Source organism: Microcaecilia unicolor, chromosome 6, assembly GCF_901765095.1.
Source record: "Microcaecilia unicolor chromosome 6, aMicUni1.1, whole genome shotgun sequence".
Taxonomy (NCBI): domain Eukaryota; kingdom Metazoa; phylum Chordata; class Amphibia; order Gymnophiona; family Siphonopidae; genus Microcaecilia; species Microcaecilia unicolor.
In genome coordinates, this window is record NC_044036.1 from 251,595,002 (window position 1) to 251,617,090 (window position 22,089).

Below are 22,089 nucleotides of genomic sequence, written 5' to 3' on the forward strand. Positions count from 1 at the left end.
CACCCAGTCAAAGAATTCAATGAGATTCGTTTGGCACGATTTCCCTCTGGTAAAACCATGTTGTCGTGGATCTTGCAACTTATTTGCTTCCAAGAATTCACTATCCTTCCTTCAGCATCGCTTCCATTACTTTTCCAATAATTGAAGTGAGGCTTACCGGCCTGTAGTTTCCAGCTTCTTCCCTATCACCACTTTTGTGAAGAGGGACCACCTCCGCCGTTCTCCAATCCCACAAAACCTCTCCCATGTGCAAGGATTTATGAAACAAATCTTTAAGAGGACCCGCCAGAACCTCTCTGAGCTCCCCCAATATCCTGGGGTGGATCCCATCCGGTCCCACTGCTTTGTCCACCTTTAGATTTTTAAGTTGTTCATACACACACTCTTCCGTGAACGGTGCTATATCCACTCCATTCTCACATGTACTTTTGCCAGTCCATTGAGGTCCTGCTCCAGGATTTTCTTCAGTGAAAACAGAACAAAAGTATCTATTTAGCAAATTTGCTTTTTCTTCATCATTATCTATATAGTGGTTCTCAGCATCTTTCAGTCTCACAATTCCCTTTTTAGTCTTCTTCCTTTCACTAATATACCTGAAGAAAGTTTTGTCACCCCTCCTTACATTTCTAGCCATTTGTTCTTCCACTTGCTCTTTCGCCAGACGTATCACTCTCGTGGCTTCTTTCAGTTTCCTCCGGTATTCCTCCCTGTGTTCCTCTTCTTGAGTCTTTCTGTATGCCAACTTTTTAGCCTTTATTTTCTCAGCCACTTGTTTGGAGAACCATATCGATTTCCTTTTTCTCTTGCTTTTATTTTCTCTCTTTACATAAAGGTTTCTGGCCCTATTTATAGCTTCTTTCAGCTTGGACCACTGTCCTTCCACTTCTCATTTATCCTTCCATCCCATCAGCTCCTTCCTCAGGTATTCCCCCATTTTACTAAAGTCAGCACGCTTGAAATCCAGGACTTTGATTTTTGAGTGGCTGCCCTCCACTTCAGCCGTCATATCAAACCAAACCGTTTGATGGTCACTGCCGCCCAGGTGGGCACCCACTTGGACATTTGACACACTATCCCCATTTGTGAGCACCAGATCCAGCGTCGCTCCCTCCCTCGTGGGTTCCGTCACCATTTGTCTGAGCAGAGCACTTCGAAAAGCATCCACGATCTCTCTACTTCTTTCCGATTCCGCAGACGGAACTTTCCAATCTACATCCGGCAGATTGAAATCTCCCAGCAACAGCACCTCTCTCTTCTTTTCCAACTTATGGATATCTGCGACCAGATCTTTATCTAGATCCTCCAATTGCGTCAGAGGTCTGTAGACAACACCGACGTGTACAGAGGTTTTATCATCTCTTTTTAAGGTGATCCATATCGCTTCTTCCTTTTCCCAGGTCCCTGACATTTCAGTTGCCTCGATGTCATTTCTCACATACAGAGCTACTCCTCCACCTTCTCGACCCTCTCTATCCTTCCTAAATAGATTATAGCCCGGTATGTTTGCATCCCATTCATGGGAACCATTTAGCCACGTCTCCGTGATTGCAACAATGTCTAAGTCTGCCTCCAACATCAGGGCTTGAAGGTCATGAACTTTATTGCTTAGACTGCAAGCATTTGTGGTCATCGCTTTCCATGTACATTTTCTGGTATGTGTTTCAACATTTGTGATTTGGGGTTGTTTTTTGTCTTTGGGTACCTTCACATCTTTTTGTTTCACCTCCATTGCTTGTTCTTCCGCATCCGTTCTATTTTGAGGAAGATCACAGTGCTGTAATGGAGCAAACGAATTCTGTAGGGCAACACTTGTGAGGGTGGATGCCTCTGTGTCACGTAATGAAGTCTGCCTGAGCCTACGGTGAACCATCTATTCTTAGGTGGTTTTATCCTTTGAGGTACAGTTGTCTCTTACTACCAGCACTTAGAGGCTTGCACGGGCTTTCTTTTACTTTCACTTTCAAATTAAATAAAACCGGCAGCTTTTGAAGAAAAAATTGTGGGAAATCTTCTCAACACACCAACGTGTGCTTCGGATAGGCATTAGGTTTTCATCAGTAAGGGCGACTTTGTTTTGTGCACTGTTCTCTGAGCATTGTGAGGGAATACAAAATGACCTCACTAACAACCGTTTGACTGCATCTGCATGCTATTTGCGCTAATCTTTGGCATGCACATTGTTGCATTAGAGCCCTCTGAGCATTCTGTGCTCACTAATGTCGGTGCTAGACCGGTGCTAATTGCCTTTAAACAGTTGTTAGGTTTTGAGCATTGGACCACTGGTTCTTAGCCTGCGGCTCTAACTATTAAGTTATTCTTCTACTCCATAGCTAGCACAGAGCTGGTAGGCTGCTCCAGACCAACTTATGCTTATAAGAACACAGCATGCCATAATGGGTCAGACCAAAGGTCCATCAAGTCCAGCACCCTGTCTCCAGTAGCGGCCAGTCTGATTAAATGTCCCAGCAGATTCCAAAGAATGATCCGTTTCTTGCAGCATCTTCCCAGGGATGATGAGTGGTAGTTTTCCAAGATCTACTTAGCTAATAATTGTTTGATAGACTTATTTGTCATGAATTTGTCCAATACCTTTTAACTCGTCTGTGTTAGATAACTCATTGTCACATCCTGTGGCTAATAATTCTCCACTGCTTGATTGCTCATTGAGTGAAAAAAATAATTTTCTCCAATTCGTTTTAAGCTGCTATATGTTAAGTTTCATGGAAAATCCCCCACTCATGGGTTTATAAATCTCTGTCCTATTCTCTCTTTTCCATGCTGAAAAGCCCTCAATTCATTAACCTTTCTTAATAGTAAAGTTGTTTTATCCCCTTCAACATTTTTATTACCTTTCTCTGTACCTTTTCCAGTTCTTTTGCATCCTTTTTTAGATGGGGTGAACACACAATACTTAAGTACAGTCACTCAATAGATTTTGTATGACCCTCATGAGAATGAGAGAAATTATCCAGATGAATCTTTGATTCTTGCTAATTAAAGATGTGATGGGAAATTTTCAAACTGCCCCCATTATTGCAAAGCTCACAAGTAGTTACTGTCTTTGCACTAATTTTCAAAGCAAAAGTAATCACTTTTGCATTTAAAATTGCTTAGGGTATAAAGTAACGATGGGCACTTGGACATGGAAAATGTGCTCAGAGAAGAAAATGGAGTGGAGATGTAGCCTAGTGGTTACAGCAGTAGGCATAGTGTGAGGGAAGTCAGGGTTCAAATTCTGTTTCTCCCACTGATGTTTTCTGTGACCTTGGGTAGGTCCTTCAGCCTCCATTATCTCAGGTACAGCTCTCTGGGGTCCAGGAAATAACTTATATTACTAAATGTAACTTATCTTGAACTTTAATTTGGAAAAGGAATGCAAGTTAAATATAAAATCCAAAATGCAGTCTACATGCATTATTTTCCTACCTAATGGTTAGAGCAAGTGAGTTGATAACCAGGGAAGCCATGTTCAAATCCAACTGTGGCTCCTTGGGATCTTGGGCAAATGTACTAACACCCTAATTCTATAATCATATACTTGCAGCTTTATACATAGCATGCAAAATTGTGCACATAGGTTATAGAATATCTACAGTTATGCATATAATATAAATAAGTAGCTGCTAATTAGTCAAACAACCAATTATTGATGTTAATTGGCACTAATTTGCAGTTACAGGCAAAACTGCACTTAGTCTATATCTTTATAACTTTAGAGTACAAATTTTATATCACACAACTGCAAGGGGGGTGTACAAGTGGGAGGGTCATAGGCGAGTCAGGGGCATACCTAGCACCTATACCCTAAGGGTCCAATTCCATAAATGGTGCCTTAAAAACGGTGCCAAAAAAACCATGCGGTTAGCATGGTTCTATAAACTATGCCTAAAATTATGCATAGTTTATAGAATATGCTTACACGCCATTCTTGAGACTAAAATTTAGGCAAACCCATTTAGGCCACCTAAAACCAGGCCTAAATACCTGCACCTAAGTTAGGTGCAGATTAAGTTTATCTCATAATTGTGCGCATAGTTTTTTTTAAACACCCACAACCTGCCCATTCCACGCCGATGGCCATGCCTCCTTTTCAACTGCACTAATTAAAATTTACATGCACCGCTTTATAGAATATGCTCAGAAAGTTGTGCACATAAATTCTAATGAAAGCTAGTTAGTGTTACTAATTGGTTGTTAAGTACCAATTATCAGTGCTGATTGGCTTAAGTTGTGCATTTAATTTGACCATGCGGCTATATTAGCACGTATAACTTGAAGCACCATATATGGAATTAGGGGTAAGGTTATAAAATACTGTCACATGCGAGCATTTTCACCATCCTTTGCCATAAAGTAAGTGGCTGCGCCTAAAGTCAAGCATGTAAATGCGAGCTTACACTACTATTTTATAATGGCAATTATGCATGTGATTGCTGATATAGATTTCACGCTTAGAGTGCAGCGACCCGGCACCTGGTTTTAGGCAACCTGCAGAGAATTACCACCTTATGGACACTAACATTTACACACCAAATATGCACATAAATGATTACAGTACTGGCACATACATGCAAAAATCCAGTAGGGGAAAGTATGCATGTGGAGGATGTAGGATCATTTATCACAGGTAATAAATATCTATGACCACGGTTCCCCAAACAGAACTATTGGCAGACAAATTATTCTGTACTCGATCTAGGGAAGGGAACCTTGGAACCTAGCCAAGTACTTCCGCGAGAAAGAACTGAAAGTGAGCCCTTGGGCCGCAGCAAAGTTGACTCCACCAGTGCGGTGCATGTACAGCACAGATCCTCGCTGACACAGATGCTTGACAAAAGTCCAGGACACTGTAGTGTGCGCTGCAGCAAACCCAAGCTAGAAGTGGCAAGAGCCAAGCCCCGCAGCAGACAGACAAGGTCTGGAACATACATGCATGCATTTTTTTAGCAATCTAGGCATGAGCCATTTACACCAGCTCTATGGGTAGTGTTGAGTGGCCATGCCTAAAATATACACGTATATTTGCCCTGCTATTCTGCTGTCATATAAAGGAAAGTAAGTGCCTACTTTCCTTTGTAGAATAGACTCTATATAGGTGCCTAAATATAGGCGCCTCCTTTATAGAATTATCCTCTAAGGTCAATTCTGTAATTGGGAGTCTGCATTTACATGCCACTTGCCTGCATAAATGTATATAATACCAACACTTTCACAGCTAAGTGTACACTTAACCTGGGTAAGTGGCAGCAAAGTGACTAGGCTGTATGGAGTGGGGAAGTAGTCTAGCGGTTAGAGCAACAAGCTAATAACCAGGAAACCTGGGTTCAAATCCAGGTGATCTCAGGCAAGTTACTTAACCTGCCATTGTCTCAGGTACAAACTTAAGATTAGAGGTGTGGTAGCCGTGTTAGTCCACTCCTAAAGGTTATCAATAGAAATCAAACAAAATAAAACATGGAAAAGAAAATAAGATGATACCTTTTTTATTGGACATAACTTAATACAAGAAATGTATTAAGTTATGTCCAATAAAAAAGGTATCATCTTATTTTCTTTTCCATGTTTTATTTTGTTTGATTTCTATTGATAAACTTAAGATTGTAAGCCCTCTGTGGATAGGAAAATACCTAAATATAATTGACCTTGAGCTACTACTGAAAAAGGTGTGAACTAAATATAAATAAATATTCTGTAAGGGCACATATAAGCAGCATGCAGTTTAACACATGTAACTTACAGAATACTTCAAATTACTCATGTCCTTGTCACATTTAGGTGCCCACAGTTACATCAGGTCTATGACTGTGGATGTGTAAATGTAAGGCATGTTGGTGACAGGTTGCACCAGATACTGTTAAAGAATAGGTTCCCTCATGTCCTTGGAGCGCCCTAATGGAAGTGCCAAGCTGTAGAACTGGCTCCATAGTATTTACATATGTACTCTATTATAAAATTGCTTCACAAGTTACACAAATATTCAACCTAAAATTTAGGGCACTTAGGTCAAGACATTGAGCATCCTTTGAATTTCATACAGTATGCTGTTTGTAGAAGGGGTATTGTAGTCGTGTGAAGCATCTTACAGAATCTTGCTCTTATATAAGTAATGTAATTATTTTAGGATAATACTTGCAAGGCTTATTCATAGCTCTTCCAGTGAGGGCTAATGTGTTCATGATAAAAACCATGCATGGCTCTTGTACTCATACCTAATAATTTAACTGTGAATAGTTCACCTCATGCTCGGTACTAGAAAGAACCTCCATCACTTCCGCATTCTGTTCTGTATTGAGTTTATATATAGCAGTAGTTCCCAGACAGCAGGTCACAACCTCAAATGGGATCATGAAATATTCATTTGAGTTCACAACCACCATGGCTAATTTAAAAAATAAAACATAGGAGTGGCATCATCATTCTGCATGGGCCAACAGGGTGCTATAATTCAGCCTGCATAGATTCAGAGGGATCAGGACTGCAGCTGAAATATCAACTGAAGCTACATGTTGGCAAGCATACAAGAAAAGGGCTGGGGTTGCAAAACTGAAGCTGGGAAATAGGTTCTAAGGCCAGCATAGTTTGTTAAGCGTGCGCTAAGTGATAAGATGCCCATAGGAATATAATGGGCACATTATCATTTAGCATGCACTAATCTGTTAGCGCACCTTAGTAAAAGGACCCATAAGCATGCTGCTGCAGGTGTGATCAGCAATGCTTATAATGTCCCAGAGTGTGCATGCTGGCCTTCTTTTGTTTTAGAAGATCTTTATTTATTTATTTTTGTTACATTTGTACCCCGCGCTTTCCCACTCATGGCAGGCTCAATGCGGCTTACATGGGGCAATGGAGGGTTAAGTGACTTGCCCAGAGTCACAAGGAGCTGCCTGTGCCTGAAGTGGGAATCGAACTCAGTTCCCCAGGACCAAAGTCCACCACCCCTAACCATTTTGGCAACTTTTTGTTTCATTTAGATTTTTCTTTTGATTTTCTACGTGGGTTTTTAAAAAAATGCTTGATATTTGTGAATTGCGCACATTAAAAGATTCCCGCTGCTGCCTAACAGTTAGCAGTGGGTTGAGATCCTGAGGAACCAGGTTCATTTCCCTGTGTAGCTCCGTGTGACCCTGGGCAAGTCACTTTACCCTCCACTACCCCAGGTATAATGTGTATATATATATATATAATTTTATTATTTTAGATTTTGCTCACACTTTTTTCAGTAGTAGCTCAAGGTGAGTTATATTCAGGTACTCTGGATATTTCTCTGTCCCAGGAGGGCTCACAATCTAAGTTTGTACCTGAGGCAATGGAAGGTTAAATGACTTGCCCAAGATCACAAGCAGAGGGCTAGATTGTGAGCCCATTAGAGACAGTACTGGTACCTGTATAGAAACATTTTACTTGGTAACTGATGTATGCCTATTTGAAGGCCTCAGCAGTATATGAAATGTGCTAAATAAATAATGGAATAAAATCTGAATAGCATATATTTATTATTATTATTAGTTGTAGTAGTAGTATTGGAAATGAAACAAACCTGTCACATTTTATTTTTACATTTCATTTAAAATTGAATGCACATCCCTGATGATGCCATATCCTGGTCTCTGGATTCTGACTTTAGTAGACCTTTGAGTTGTCCACAGTTCAGCTCTCTCTGTTGCATCCAACAATATTGCCTGCCTTTCACCTTTGGCAATGAATGAATTTTATCCATCCACCACAGTTACATTGCAGACTGAGGAGATGAGCAGTTGGGGGAAGAGGACTTGGCAGGTCTGCCTTAGGGCACACAGTACAGTGAAAGCTAAAACAATAGTAAAGTTCAGCATGCCCAATTAAGTCTTTTCTAGTATGAAGAAAATGTCAGGAAATAGATTAGTGCATTGGAGAGGGGAGATCTGAGAATATAGAAGGCAGCAGCAGCATCTTGAGGCACAAATTAGCAGTTTGTAGAACTTGCATGTCTGTGTATGCCAGGTTTGGAAAAAAGGTATTATGCTGGAGAGACACAGTAAATGTGATTTTAATACATTTATTTATTTTCTGCCTGGACCAAAATACACCAAAAACACGGTCATATTAAAGTGGCAAACTGCTGTATCAAATGAAAGAATGCAGTTCTCCATATAATAATGCATTTCATTGTAGGTCATATTCTCTGTAGTTACAATTTAATTTTGTTTCTAATGTGAGAAATAGTGGTGGTTTGTTTAATCAGTAGCAGATTAAAGGAGATGTCCAGCTCATGCATGTGTTCTGTTCCTAAAAGCAGAAAGGAACTCTCTGGTGTTTGCCATTATTTATTTTATTTTTGTTACATTTGTACCCTGTGCTTTCCCACTCATGGCAGGCTCAATGCGGCTTACATATTGTATACAGGTACTTATTTGTACCTGGGGCAATGGAGGGTTAAGTGACTTGCCCAGAGTCACAAGGAGCTGCCTGTGCCTGAAGTGGGAATCAAACTCAGTTCCTCAGTTCCCTGGGACCAAATTCCACCACCCTAACCACTAGGCCACTCCTCCACATCTCTCCCTTTTCTAAAACAACATTACTGCCTCCCCCGTCTCTGTCCGTATACATTATAAGATCTTAATGCTACTTACAAAATTCTCTTTTCTGATGCCCCTACCTATCTTTCATCCTTGATAGATCCTTACAGACCTATCCATACTCTTTGTTCCACTACAGCTACCTACTTTTCCATCCTTGCTTCAATCCTGGTCTCATTCTGCTTTCTTTGTCTTTGAGTCCTTCCCTATGGAACTCTCTGCCTTTTTCACTTTGTAATGAACAACCTTACCAACAATTTAAAACTGCCCTATAAACCTACCTTTTTCACTAAGGCTTTTGTGAATCCTTCCTCTTAGTGGTCTGGCTCAGCAGACTGATCAGCCAGTGTCTCTACTGTTTTTTTTTTCCTGACTAAATCTATTCTGTTCTTTAACAGTTGGAGTTCTTTTTATTTTCTTTTAACCCTTGTTTTTATTTTGCTAACCACTTTGATTTTGTGAAAGGCGGTGTGAAGGGGCATAATCGAACGTTGCCGGTGAAATAGATTGCCAGCGATCTATTTTGGCGTCGGCGCTACAGCTGGCCGGAACCGTATTATTGAAAAAGATGGCCGGCCATCTTTTTTTTCGATAATACGGTTTAACCCGGCCAAATGCCAGAGTTCGCCGGATTTGAGATGGCTGGTTTTGTTTTTCAGCGATAATGGAAAAAAATGCCGGCGATCTCAAACCCGGTGACATCCAAGCCATTTGGTCGTGGGAGGAGCCAGCATTTGTAGTGCACTGGTCCCCCTGACATGCCAGGACACCAACTGGGCACCCTAGGGGTCAGTGTGGTGGACTTCAGAAAAAGCTCCCACATGCATAGCTCCCTTACTTTGGGTGCTGAGCCCCCCAACCCCCCACCAAAACCCACTACTCACAAATGTACAACACTACCGTAGCTCTTAGGGGTGAAGGGGGCAACTACTTGTGGGTACAGTGGGTTTTGCAGGGCTCCCATTTACCAGCACAAGTGTTACAGGTAGGGGGGGATGGGCCTGGGTCCGCCTGCCTTAAGTGCACTGCGGTACCCACTAACAGTGCTCCAGGGACCTGCATACACGCAGGCCTCTAGGACTTGTTGCTGCTGTATAATCTTGGCACACCAGTTGACACCTGAAGACTAATCTCTTTGAAAAAGTCCTTTATTGGAATAAGCACTTTTACTCACAGTTAACTGCAGATCAAAGGTTGTGCCCCACTGGCAAAGAGTCTCCCTGGTACTAAGATGAGCATTCGGTCAGAGCTGGCAGAATGGTGTACAGTGCCCTCTTTCAGCAACATTCAAGGTAATAACTAAGTTCTCTAACATGGGTAACACATGAAAGGGTTCTAAAAGTGGCTTACAAAAATGGCCACTACCTCATGGACTACCGGAAACAAAACTGGACACACTCTGACCCAGTTAGCAGGGGGAAAAGCACCATGGGAGTAGAGATCACTACCCTACACCCACCACAATGCATTGCTGATGTGACTCTGCAGTGCACCTAACAGAAAAGGTGTCACACTCACCCGAGAGCCACATCACAACAAGGGAACGGCTGTCAAAGGATAGAACACATTCTGCTGTCATGAAGGTGGGCAAGGCATTTAAGGCTGGCATACAGGCTGGCAAAATATGTTTTATTTGTATTTTTTAGTGTGGGAGGGGGTTGGTGACCACTGGGGGAGTCAGGGGACGTCATCCCCGATTCCTTCCGGTGGTCATCTGGTCAGTTGGGGCACCTTTTTGAGGCTTGGTCGTGAAAATAAAAGGACCAAGTAAACCTGGCGAAATACTGCTTAACGACGCTTTTTTTCCATTATCCGCGAAAGCCAGCCATCTGGTAGCTACGCCCATGCCCGCCCATGTCCCACCTTCACTACGCTGCCGACATGCCCCCTTGAACCTTCGCCGGCGAGGCGACAGGAAAACGGCGATGGTGTCAAAAAAGCCGCTTTTGATTATACTGATTTGGCCGCTTTTGAGAGATCGCCAGCCATCTCCCGATTTATGTCGGGAAATGGCCGGTGATCACTTTCGAAAATGAGCTGGATACTAAGCAATTAAACTAAAATATCAATCGCCTTCCTCCCTCAGGGCACAACCTGAGATCACCTGCTGTGGAGAAAACCCTTTTCAAATGGCCAGGTTTTTCTTACTGTAAATACATTCATTTTTCTATAAATGTCAGCCAGTGCCTGTATGTTTTTATCTGTTCATCTTCTTTCCTTGCTCTCTGGCTTTGATACATCACTCTGAGGGACTTCGCTTTCCAAAGCATGTGTCCAGCTCTCTGAACGTGTAGGTCATAGACTTGACAGGTAGCAAGATGATGATTTTTGATCAGTACATGTTTATTTTGTGAGGAAATGGCATAGAAAAGGAGTGGAGAAAGAGGTTTTTCAGTTTTCCATAGGCATTCTTGACTTAAGTTTGTTTTAGAAAAATTAGAGGCATTGCTTTCATTTACTTAAATTTTCTTCTTGCCTGGGGAAAAATGGAAAATGTTATAGACAGCATCAGAAAACCGTGAAGCCTCTTTCAGTGTTGCTATCAAGTTCTTCAGCTTGAATTGCATTATAAGAACATTCTTTGCACAAGGGAAAAATTGATGTGTGGAGCTGAGTGACACAAGAAAACTAATCATTTCCTGTTTTATTTTTCTCTAGATCACCAACTTTACAACCTTCAATTTAACCTTGAGACCGTCACTTGCGAGGGAATGGCCCAACAGGAAGGGTAGCAGTTTTACTAAAAGTGAAAGTGGACTGACCAGAGATTTGGCTGCTAGAGGGCTGCTTGCACCCAAGGAGGATGACAGCATGTTTTCCATAGCGGACGAGGGCTATGAACTTTGGAACATCACCTCAGAAAAAATCCACAGAGCCCACAGGCCAGGATCTGTTAATAGTGTGCCCCCAGAAATCACTGAGAATGTAACAGAGTCTGTAAATTTTACCTTGCAGCCCCTTGTGGGGCTCAGGAACCCTGAGATGCCCAATGCCAATATTACTTTCTTGGCAGCCACTAAATTGAACAGACAGATGGACAAGGAGGACCATACCTCTAAACCCCATATAGAGGATCAGAGTATCACAACAGATAAACTTAGAGAAGATCAATTCCCACTCAGTAAACCGGTAGACGTCATTATTAATCTAGATGAACCCTCTACTTTCACCAAACTCTCTGTAGACCAACACAATTTTCAAACAGTAATTTCAGCAGAATCTTCCCCTCAACTTAGCTCTGACTCAAAGAAAAGCAACTGCCACTAGATGTAGGAAGCAGGACTGTTCTTTCCCAACCAACCTCTAGGACTGAGATTTTTAACGAGTCCACACCAACTGTGCAGGATGATGAAGTGCCACCCACATCATCCATTGGAGTAGACCTGCCTATGAAAACAAGTAGGAGCAGGATGATAGAGAGCACCCCTTGGAAACAAGATCAGAATGTTGACTTAAGGAAAACGTATGAACCAAGAGTGAGGGTAAAGCAAGGACAGGCCGGACAACCAGGCCCTCCAGGTTTACCAGTAAGTTAAGTGTTGCATGTGGCCTGTTTTCATGCTTTGGGTGTTCTCTCACCCTCATTTTGCAGAGCAGTGCCCTTCTTGCCATTGTTATTTCCTCAGATGACAGTGTTATCAACCTCATATATTGTATGAAGACCTGTAAATTTCATCTCTTTGAAATGAACATGAAATGCAAGTCTGTTAAATGAATGTGTCACTTTAATTTGTTACTTTTTTATAGGGGCAGACTGACAATTTGGGCAACTGGGCAGTGCCCAAGGGCCCAGAGAAGTGATCCATCTGTCTCTTTTCTGTCATAGGTGCCAGGATGACCATAACCTTCCTCGCATCCCTCCTGCTGCCATTTCTGCCAATGCTGCTCTGCTTCTCAAGGTCAGAAGCAGCAGCACAACAGAAAATAGGCTTGGGGCTACAGTCTCTATGTGTGTTCCTGCTGGCTCTGCTAGTCTCACTGTCCATGAGATTGACTTTTAGGAGGGCTGGGATCAGAAGAGCCAGCAGGAGCACGCATAGAGGTTGGCCCCATACTTGTTTTGTTCTTATTGCTGCTGCTGGTCCAGGAATCAGCAGAGATGGAGGGAGGGGGGGGGTTAACGAAGGTGCCAGGGAAGGCGGGGGGGGGGGTTAACAGAAGATCGATACAGGGGGGCAATAGAAGATGTCAGGGGGGAAAGAAAAGGGAAGAGAAAAGGTGCTGAATGCAAAGGAGGAGAAAGATGCTGGACAAAAGGGGAGGGAGAGAGGGTGAGAAGCTGGGTGGAAGAGGATGGAAAACTGTAGGTAGATGCAGTATAAAGAGGGAAGTTGAAAACTGGATAGTGAAAAAGGATGAATTCTGGACAGAGAGACAGGGAAATAAATGGAAGAAAGCAGAAAGGAAATGATCAGTGTTGGAGATGGCTGTAATGGAGGAAGTAAAGACAGGAGTAGAGAGAAGAATTATAAATAGGCAGGAAATCCTAGTGAGAGAGTTAAGAGAAGATAGCAGAAAGCAGTGTCTGGGTCCTACACAATTAAAAAAATTAAATGGCCTGATAACAAAGGTAGAAAAAATAATTTTATTTTTAATTTAGGATAATGTAATGTTGTAGTCATGTTAGACCCAGTGGCGTACCTAGGGTAGTTGACACCCGGGGCCGGTCATTTTTTAACACCCCCCCTCCAAAATCTAGTACTAGGCATGCTGAGAATACACTGTATAACACTCAGGATCTATAGAGCAATTCTAGCATACCATAAGCAGTAATTTCTACAAGTCACACAAGGAAAAGGAAAGCATCTTAAACACTACAGTGAGCACTAGAACATCAATTCACCTACTGTAAAACGAAACCAGGCAGAATAACACAGATCGTCCATCTTGCACAGTCAATGCCAACCGAAAGCCATGTCTTTTTCACAAACACAGATACACCCTAATCCACTATAGAATAAGCAATAACCTTTCTATTTAGATAAAAATTAAACTGAACCCCCAAGATGCCAGACTCTGCATACAATGCAACACCACAGAAACAGAAAATGTCCCCTAGTACTGTGCAAAACATAAAGACAGCAGATGTAAATTTGAAAAAACTAACAAGTACCAATCACCACTTTACAAATTAACAAATAGAAATAAAACAAATATAGAAAATAAAATATTACCATTTTATTGGACTAATACATTTAGCTTTCAGAGGCCAAAACATCCTTCCTCAGGTCAATACAGTATAGTGCTGTTACAATATCCTATCCGGACCTGAGGAAGGGGGTTTTGTTCTCCGAAAGTTAGCCAAAATGTATTAAAATTAGTCCAATAAAAAGATTACCTTGTTTACATGTTCTATTATAAACATTAACACAGCTACAATACTACTTTATCCTAAAGCAAAAAAAAATAAAAATATATATTTTATTTACAGTTTGTCGTCTCTGGTTTCTGCTTTCCTCATCTTCTTTTCACTGTCTTCCTTCCATCCAGCATCTGTCTTTGTTCTCTCTCTGCCATCCAGTGTCTGTCCTCTCTGCTGTCGCCTCCATCCAATGTCTGCCCTCTCTCCCTGCTCCTTCCATCTACATCTGCCCTCTATCTCTGCCCCTTCCATCCACCATCTGCCCCTGTCTGCCCTCTCTCTCTCCCCCTTCCATTCACTGTCTGCCCTTTCTATCCCTTCCATCCACTGTCTGCCCTTTCTCTCTGCCCCTTCAATCCATCATTTGCCCTCCCTCTCCCATCCATCCAGGGTCTGCCCTCCCTCTCCTCCCCCTTCCATCCAGGATCTGTCCCCTCTCTCTTCCCCTTTTTTCAGCCCCCAGTTCCAGCCCCACTATCCCACCAGTCCCCAGTTTCAGCCCCAGTCCTTTTCTCCCACCAGTCCCGAGCTTTAGCCCCAGCCACTTCTCCCTGTCCCCTTTTTAGTTTCAACCCCAGCCCTTTTCTGTCACCAGTCCTGAGCTTCAGCCCCAGCCACTTCTCCCTGTCTCCTTTTCAGCCCCCAGTCCCCACAATTTCAGCCCCTGCCGCCTTTCAGCCCCCAGTTTCAGCCCCCTTCATCTACATGCCTTGCCCCCCTTTTCAGCACGACCCATTCTCCCACCTGACCCCCAGGCATGCCCCATTTTCCGTCATGACCCCTTCTCAGACCCCAGTTCTAGCCCTCTTCTCCCATTTGAGAGCCCCCTCCTCCCATCTGAGAACCCCCTCCCCACCCCAGTCCTTCTCCCATCTGAGAATCCCCAGAACACCCCTCTGCTCTCCCATCTGAGAACCCCCCCTCCCCACCCCAGTCCCCTTCTCCCATATAAAAACCCCCTCCCCTCCCCATGTGAGAACACCCTCTCCCATCTGAGAACCCCCTCCCCACCCCAGTCCCCTTTTCCCATATAAAAACCCCTTCCCCCCATGTGAGAACCCCCACAACACCCCTCTCCCATCTGAGAACCCCCTCCCCACCCCAGTCCCCTCCTCCCATATAAAAACCCCCTCCCCTCCCCATGTGAGAACTCCCCTCTCCCATCTGAGAACCCCCTCCCCACCCCAGTCCCCTTTTCCCATATAAAAACCCCTTCCCCCCATGTGAGAACCCCCAGAACACCCCTCTCCCATCTGAGAGCCCCCTCCCCACTCAGTCCCCTTCTCCCATATGAAAACCCCCTCCTCTCCCAGCATGTGAGAACCCCCACAATACCCCTCTCCCATCTGAGGACCCCACCCCGACCCGACTCTCCTGCTCCCACCCTACTTAAAAAAAAATTTTTTTGAAGCGTCGTTGCAGGCAGCGCCTCGCGTCTGCCCTGCTTGTAAAAGAAGTAAATCTCTTCGCTTCGTCGTCGTCGGGCCTCACTATGTCCCGCCCTCGCGGAAATTACCTCAGAGGAGGGCGGGACATAGTGAGGCCCGACGACGACGAAGCAAAGAGATTTACTTTTTACAACAAGCAGGGCAGACGCAAGGCGCTGCCTGCAACGACGCTTCAAAAAAACATTTTTAAAGGTAAAGTGGGAGCAGCGGGAGCGAAGTGGATCACCCCCCCACCCACTGACACCCGGGGCGGACCGCCCCCACCGCCCCCCCCCTTGGTACGCCACTGGTTAGACCACACTAAAGGCTGATAAAAAAAATACAACAAAAAATGGCAAATAAAGTGATATCTTTTTATTGTACTAACTTAATACATTTTTGACTAACTTTTAAAGGCCAAAACCTCTTCAGTTCAGGACAGTATACAGCAGTATATTGTCCTAACCTGAAGAAAGAGGTTTTAGCTTTGATAGCTAATCTAAAAAGGTATTAAGTTGGTCCAACAGAAAGGTATCACATTATTTCCAATTTTTTTGTTTTTGTTTTATGATTATTATTATTTATTTTTTAATGTGATAATTAGAATATGTCAGTTTTCAAAATTCTCATCTGTTATCTTTATATTTTGTACAATACTGGGGGACATGTATCAGTGTTCCTATTTCTCTGGTGTTGCTTTGCATACAGTGTCTAGCTTCTTGGAGGGAGGAGGTCAATTTAATTTTTGTCTACATATTTTTATTTATACATAGTTTGTGACTACTTATTCTATACTTGGTGAGGGTCTGTGTTCTGTGTGAGTGAAAGAGACCAGGTATACAGTTGGCACATCAACCTGGTTTTTCTCAAGAATTCTGTGAGGCCAGTTGTATTCTCACAGCTGGGTGATGTCACCCGGTGCGAATGCAAGATTAATGTAGAGTTTTGTAGCAGCATCCCACTTCACATATGTGGGTCCCTCAGTCTTTGTTTTACCATGGAGCAGGGAGGATACGTCATCGTGTTCTCAGTGCATTTTTTTTCTATGATTCTCAGGCATGCTGAAAAATGGCCTGCGGTAGTGCAGATGCATGTTTTGGCCACATGCAGAATCATTTTTCAGTGCACCTGTAAAAAATGCCTTTTTAAATTTTTGCCGAAAATGGACGTGCGCAAAATGAAAATTGCCTTGCGTCCATTTTAGTACTGAGACCTTACCGCCAGCCATCTTGACATCAAGTGCTGAAAGTAGGTCCCGAGACCGATCAGCATCAGATCCGACACCGTGTGTGCGTATGTGTTTGACATTGTCCTCATTGGCAACAAAGAACGGTGATACGGAGCATTGAGGGAAGCGCAACAAGCATAAGCATCGGTTCTTATCAGTGCATGGTGCTGGAAGCTCCAGGGCCTCAGCATCACTAGTACCCAAGAAGTGCCTGCACCGGGAGGAGCACTCTCCCTCTTTGGTAGTGGTGCCGGTGCACATGTAACCTAGCAGCCAGGCTCCCGCTTCCAGTACGATTCCTTCTTAGGCTGTATCTCTCCCTGCTCCCCCGCCTTTGATGAGCGGTTCTGAGCTATGCTGAGAGAGAAGCTGGCATAGATGCTGCAGTTGCAATCTGTTTAGGCATCAAGGGCACTTGTGCCAACCGCAGATTAGCCTCAGATTCTTCTTGAGGCTCCATCCATGCCTGTGGAGAGATCCTCGGTGCCGGTGCCTCAAAGGGTGTTGACATCAGTATCAATTCATGCAATACTGCTGTCAGTATCAGGGGGGGAAGCTTCCCCCGAGTTTGAGGGTAGGGCTGTACCCCGGTGCTCTTCGGCACGTGGATATGGTTCCACTGACCTGAGGCAGGCGCACACTCAGTTTGTTCCGAGTACGGTGAGGAGTCTGACTGGGATCATTCATGGGACTCAGAAGAAGACTCTCATTTTCCCAGGGGAGGAGTCTTAATGGGGACCTTCTGATCCCACCCCACCTCAAGAGAGACATAAATCTCCTCCTGAGGGTCTCTTTTTCAATGGTTTTGTCAAAGAGATGGCTTCTGCCATTCCATTTAAGCTGGAAACTTGAGGAGGAGCCCATGGCAGAGATGTTACCTGTTCTGGACTTTGAGTCAGCTCCCAAGGAAGAGGTCACTGTACCATTGTACCCTATCCTTAAAGATGCACTGATAAAGAACTGGGAATCTCCCCTCTCAGTACTGGTCGCACCTAAGAAGGTGGATACTCAGTATCATATTCAGAAGGCTCCCGAATTCAAGAGTGCACAACTGCCTCACCAGTCTCTGGTTGTCAAATCCACCCTCAAATGAGCTAGGAGCACCAGGACTTATGCCTCAGCTCCCCTAGGTAGAGAAGCTTGGACACATTTTGGAGGGAAACTTTTCAGGCCTTGATGCTTATTGCTTGCATCCTACCAGCTTTACATGAGCCTTTTCTGCAATCCTTGCTACTCAGTCCACTAAGATTCCACAAGAGCAGGCTGCAGAGGTTCGCCAGTTGGCTAGTAAGCAGCTGGAGTGTTGGAAGAATCTTGCTAGGGATGCACATGATTTTTTTTATATTGCGTCCTGGCTCTCCGCAGTGGGTGTGGGATGGTGCAGACTCTCATGGCTGCGTATCTCTGACCTAAAACCAGCGGTTCAAGAGAGACTGGCAGACATACCTTGCCGAGGAGACAATATTTTGGGGACAAGAAGGAGGAGGTCACTGAAAAATATTAAAAACTTTCCTCTTTGGGAAATTTTTAGGTGTGCATACTGATCTCCCTGCCTAGTCAATTTTTGGTTACTGAATCTTTGTTTTTTTTTTGTTCTGCATTGTTTTTTTTCTTTCTCTTTCTATTGCAATGTACTATGTATTATAGTCAAGTAGTATGTTCACTTTGTGTTCTGTATAATGTGATTTCACTGTATTGTTAACCACATTGAACTCAGGTTGCTAGGATAATGTGGGATTGTCATGAAAGAGAGAAAAAAGAAAGAAAGAAAGAAAGAAAGAGAAAAAACATACTGATACCATCCAGACCCTGCCTCAATAACCTCCAATTTCAGCCTCTTCATCTAGGAAGTTTTCAAGTGGGCATAGGAGGCGACCCTGTTACTCTCAAAAGTGTAGGTTTCCACTGCCTTCTCGCTCTGCTCAGAACCCCCAGGGCCAGCATTCTTGGCCTTGCCAGTCCTGACCTCAAAAGAGCTAGCTGGCTCCCCAGTTGAAGCAAGGGGTGAGCTTCTGACTGGCTCCAGGAGAGCATATCCACACTCAAATTAACCGTCCCAGATGCCCTAGAGGTAAGGGGGAGGCTGAACATTTTCCACCACAGGTGGCCCTTCGTAACCTCTGACTGGTTAAGTAGGTCACAGTTACGTCCTGCATTGGCAACAGATACCACCAAAGTCTATTCCAGGTAGTTCGTTGTGCCCAAGAAAACAGGGATTTTGTTCCATCCTAGACCTAAGGGCCCTGAATAAGAAAAGTTCAGGATTATTTCCCTGGGCACCCTTCTCTCCATGATTCAGGAAAAAGATTGGCTGTGCTGTCAGGACTTAAAGGATCCTTGTACCCACATTTCAATACTTCCTAGTCACAGGAAGTACCGTATTTTTCGGACTATAAGACGCACCGGACCATAAGACGCACCTAGGTTTTAGAGGAGGGAAATAGGAAAAAAAAAAATTCAGACTATAAGACACACTTTTTCCTCCTCTAAAACCTAGGTGTCCGGTGCGTTCTGTCCGAATCCCTCCCTCCAAGTTCGGGACGCCCTCCCTAGGGTTACCTCCCCTCCCCCAGCCCTGTCACCACCTCCCCCCTTACGCGATCTTCCCTGGTGGTCTAGTGACGTCGGGGCAGGAAAGAGCCCCCTCTTTCCTGCCCAGCGCGCTGCTCTGCATCCTCCTGTATGCTGCCTGTGACGGTCTCGGCGAGATTCAAAATGGCCTCCGAGAATTGAAGTGGCCTCGCGAGACTTCAATTCTCGGCGGCCATTTTGAATCTCGCCGAGACCGTCAAAGACAGCATACAGGAGGATGCAGAGCAGCGCGCTGGGCAGGAAAGAGGGGGCTCTTTCCTGCCCCGACGTCACTAGACCACCAGGGAAGATCGCGTGAGTAAGGGGAGAGGTGGTGACAGGGCCGGGGGGAGGGGAGGTAACCCTAGAGAGGGCGATCCCGAACTTGGAGGGAGGGCGGGAGGGTGGGTGGGCGGCCTGCTAAATCTCTACCTTCAGACTATAAGACGCACCCCCCATTTTCCTCCCAAATTTGGGGGGAAAAAGTGCGTCTTATAGTCCGAAAAATACGGTATCTTAGATTCTGAATAGGAAAACACCACTACTGGTATTGCATTCTGCCATTTGGCCTCACATCAGCTCCCAGGGTATTCACCAATTGTTAGCGGTAGTTGCAACGTATTTGCACATACTGGGAGTAAATGTGTTTCCCTATCTGGATGATTGGCTGGTCAAGAACACATCGCAGAAGGGTGTGACAGAGTCAATACACCTAACAATTCGAGTGTTTGAGTAGGATTTGTCATAAACTACCCCAAGTCTCACCTTATCCCGGTTCAGTGATTGGAGTACGTAGAAGCCTTGCTCAATACATTGCAGACCTATGTTTTTCTTCCACAAGCGAGCGCAGAGGCCTTGATAACACTCACCTCGCAGGTCCGAAGCAGGAAGCACTTCACAACTCAGCAAATGTTGAGATTGATGGGCCACATGGTCTCAACCGTGCATGTCGCTGGCTACAGAACCAAATAATTTTCATTCAAACAGACAACGAGGTTGCAATATTCTATGTGAACAAGGGGGTATGGGATCCTACCCCTTGTGTCAGGAAGCAATGGGGATGTGGCAGTGGGCCTTCCATCATGGAATGGTCCTAAGAACAACATACCTAGCAGGAAAGGTCAATTTCTGGCAGACAGACTGAGCAGAGTTTTGCAACCGCATAAGTGGTCTCTCAACATGAGCATAGCCCACAAAATCTTGAGGGTGGGGCACCTGCTCGGTGGATATTTTTGCCAATCATCTCAACAACAAAGTCCCCCATTTCTGTTCCAGGCTCAGACCACATTGCAGACTAATGTCAGATGCCTTTCTCCTTCATTAAGGGGAGGGTCTTTTATATGCTTATCCTCCAATACCTCTCACAGAGAATATTTTGCTGAAACTCAAGCAAGACCAGGGAACTATGATCCTAATCACTCTTTACTGGCCAAGGAAGATCTGGTTTCCTCTTCTTCTGGAGTTGTCTTCCAAAGATCCATGGAGATTGGAATATTTTCTGATCCTCATCACACCGAATGAGGTACCCCTTGTGCATCCCAACCTCCAATCCCAGGCCCTGATGGCTTGGATGTTGAGAGCAGGGAATTCAAATTTTTATGTTTGCCAGAAGGTATCTTCCACATCTTGCTGGCTTCCAGGAAAGAGTCCACTAAGAGGTGTTACTCATTTAAGTGGAGGAGGTTTGCCATTTGGTGTGAGTGCAAGACCTTAGATCCCCTCACTTGCCCTACCCAAAAATTGCTTGAATACCTCCTGTACCTCTCTGAGTCTTTGAAAACCAACTCTGTAAGGGCTCATCTAAGTTCAATTAGTGCTTGTCTTGTCTTCTCCGTGTAGGAGGTAAGCACATCTCTCTACAGCCTCTAGTTGTTCACTTCATGAGAGTTTTGCTACTGACAAAACCCCCTGTCAAACCTCCAACTATGTTATGGGATCTCAACTTTGTCCTCACCCAGCTGTTGAAAGCTCCTTTTGATCCACTTGACTCCTGTCATCTGAAGCATTTGACCTGGAAAGTTGTGTTTTTGGTGGCCATCACTTCAGCTCACAGAGTTAGTGAGCTTCAGGCCCTAGTAACTGATCCACCTTACACTAAGTTTCACCACAATAGAGTAGTTCTTCGCACACACCCTAAGTTTCTTCCTAAGGAATTGTCATTCCATCTTAATCAGTCATTCATTCTGCCAACATTTTTCCTGAAAACCACATGCCCATCCTGGTGAAAGTGTACTGCATACCTTAGATTGCAAGTGAGCCATAGCCTTCTATCTGGAGCAAAGTAAAGCCCATAGACAGTCCAACCAGCTTTTGTTTGTTTTGACCCAAACAGGATGGGGATAGCCATCCGCAAATGCATGATTTCTAATTGGCAGTGTTGTTCAAAGTACTAGGTCAACGTACTTAAGTAAAAGTAAAAAATAAGTGTATATTTTAATACTTATGTAAAAGTACAGTGAAAAACACATTAAAATGTTTACTTAGTAAAAAAGCTATTGCCTAATATAACTTTTTTGAGTAAAACGTAAAAGTACCAGAACTAAAATGAATGCAATTATTGTTAACGTTTTTATCCCAGCAACTTTATTGCTCTATAATTCAATCCACTTTGACTTTAGTAACATTATTAAAACCAGCACAGCTGGCCAAGTTGCAGTCTTACTGATGTTTTCTCACTGGGTCTGTGGATTTTGATGAAAGGAATCTCTGAAACATTTGACTTCCATCATTGTCATTATCATCTGCATTAGAAGTAGTGCCTAATTCAACACTTGCATCTTCATCGTTATATTTGTTATTATTGTCATGCTGTCCAGTTACAAAGAAGGCTTTCGCAACATTGGAATCATTGTCTATTGTTCTAACAATTTTTTGTCTTATGGCAAAGTTTGTTTGAATATCTTTGAGAACTGATGCATGAACATCAAATATGTGGGAACCCTTCAG

General features: G+C 43.9%; 2 protein-coding genes across 2 annotated transcripts in view; both read left to right on the plus strand.

Annotated features, from left to right (window-relative positions):
• Positions 1-11,843, plus strand: part of LOC115472725 (collagen alpha-1(XI) chain-like) — a 381,963-nt gene extending 370,120 nt beyond the window's left edge. The window contains exon 8 of the mRNA XM_030207103.1: positions 11,214-11,843. Within this exon, the coding sequence (XP_030062963.1) occupies positions 11,214-11,822 (609 nt within the window). The 3' untranslated portion in view covers positions 11,823-11,843. The remainder of the gene's footprint in view (positions 1-11,213) is intronic.
• Positions 11,832-22,089, plus strand: part of LOC115472527 (collagen alpha-2(VIII) chain-like) — a 134,976-nt gene continuing 124,718 nt past the window's right edge. The window contains exon 1 of the mRNA XM_030206820.1: positions 11,832-12,082. Within this exon, the coding sequence (XP_030062680.1) occupies positions 11,945-12,082 (138 nt within the window). The 5' untranslated portion in view covers positions 11,832-11,944. The remainder of the gene's footprint in view (positions 12,083-22,089) is intronic.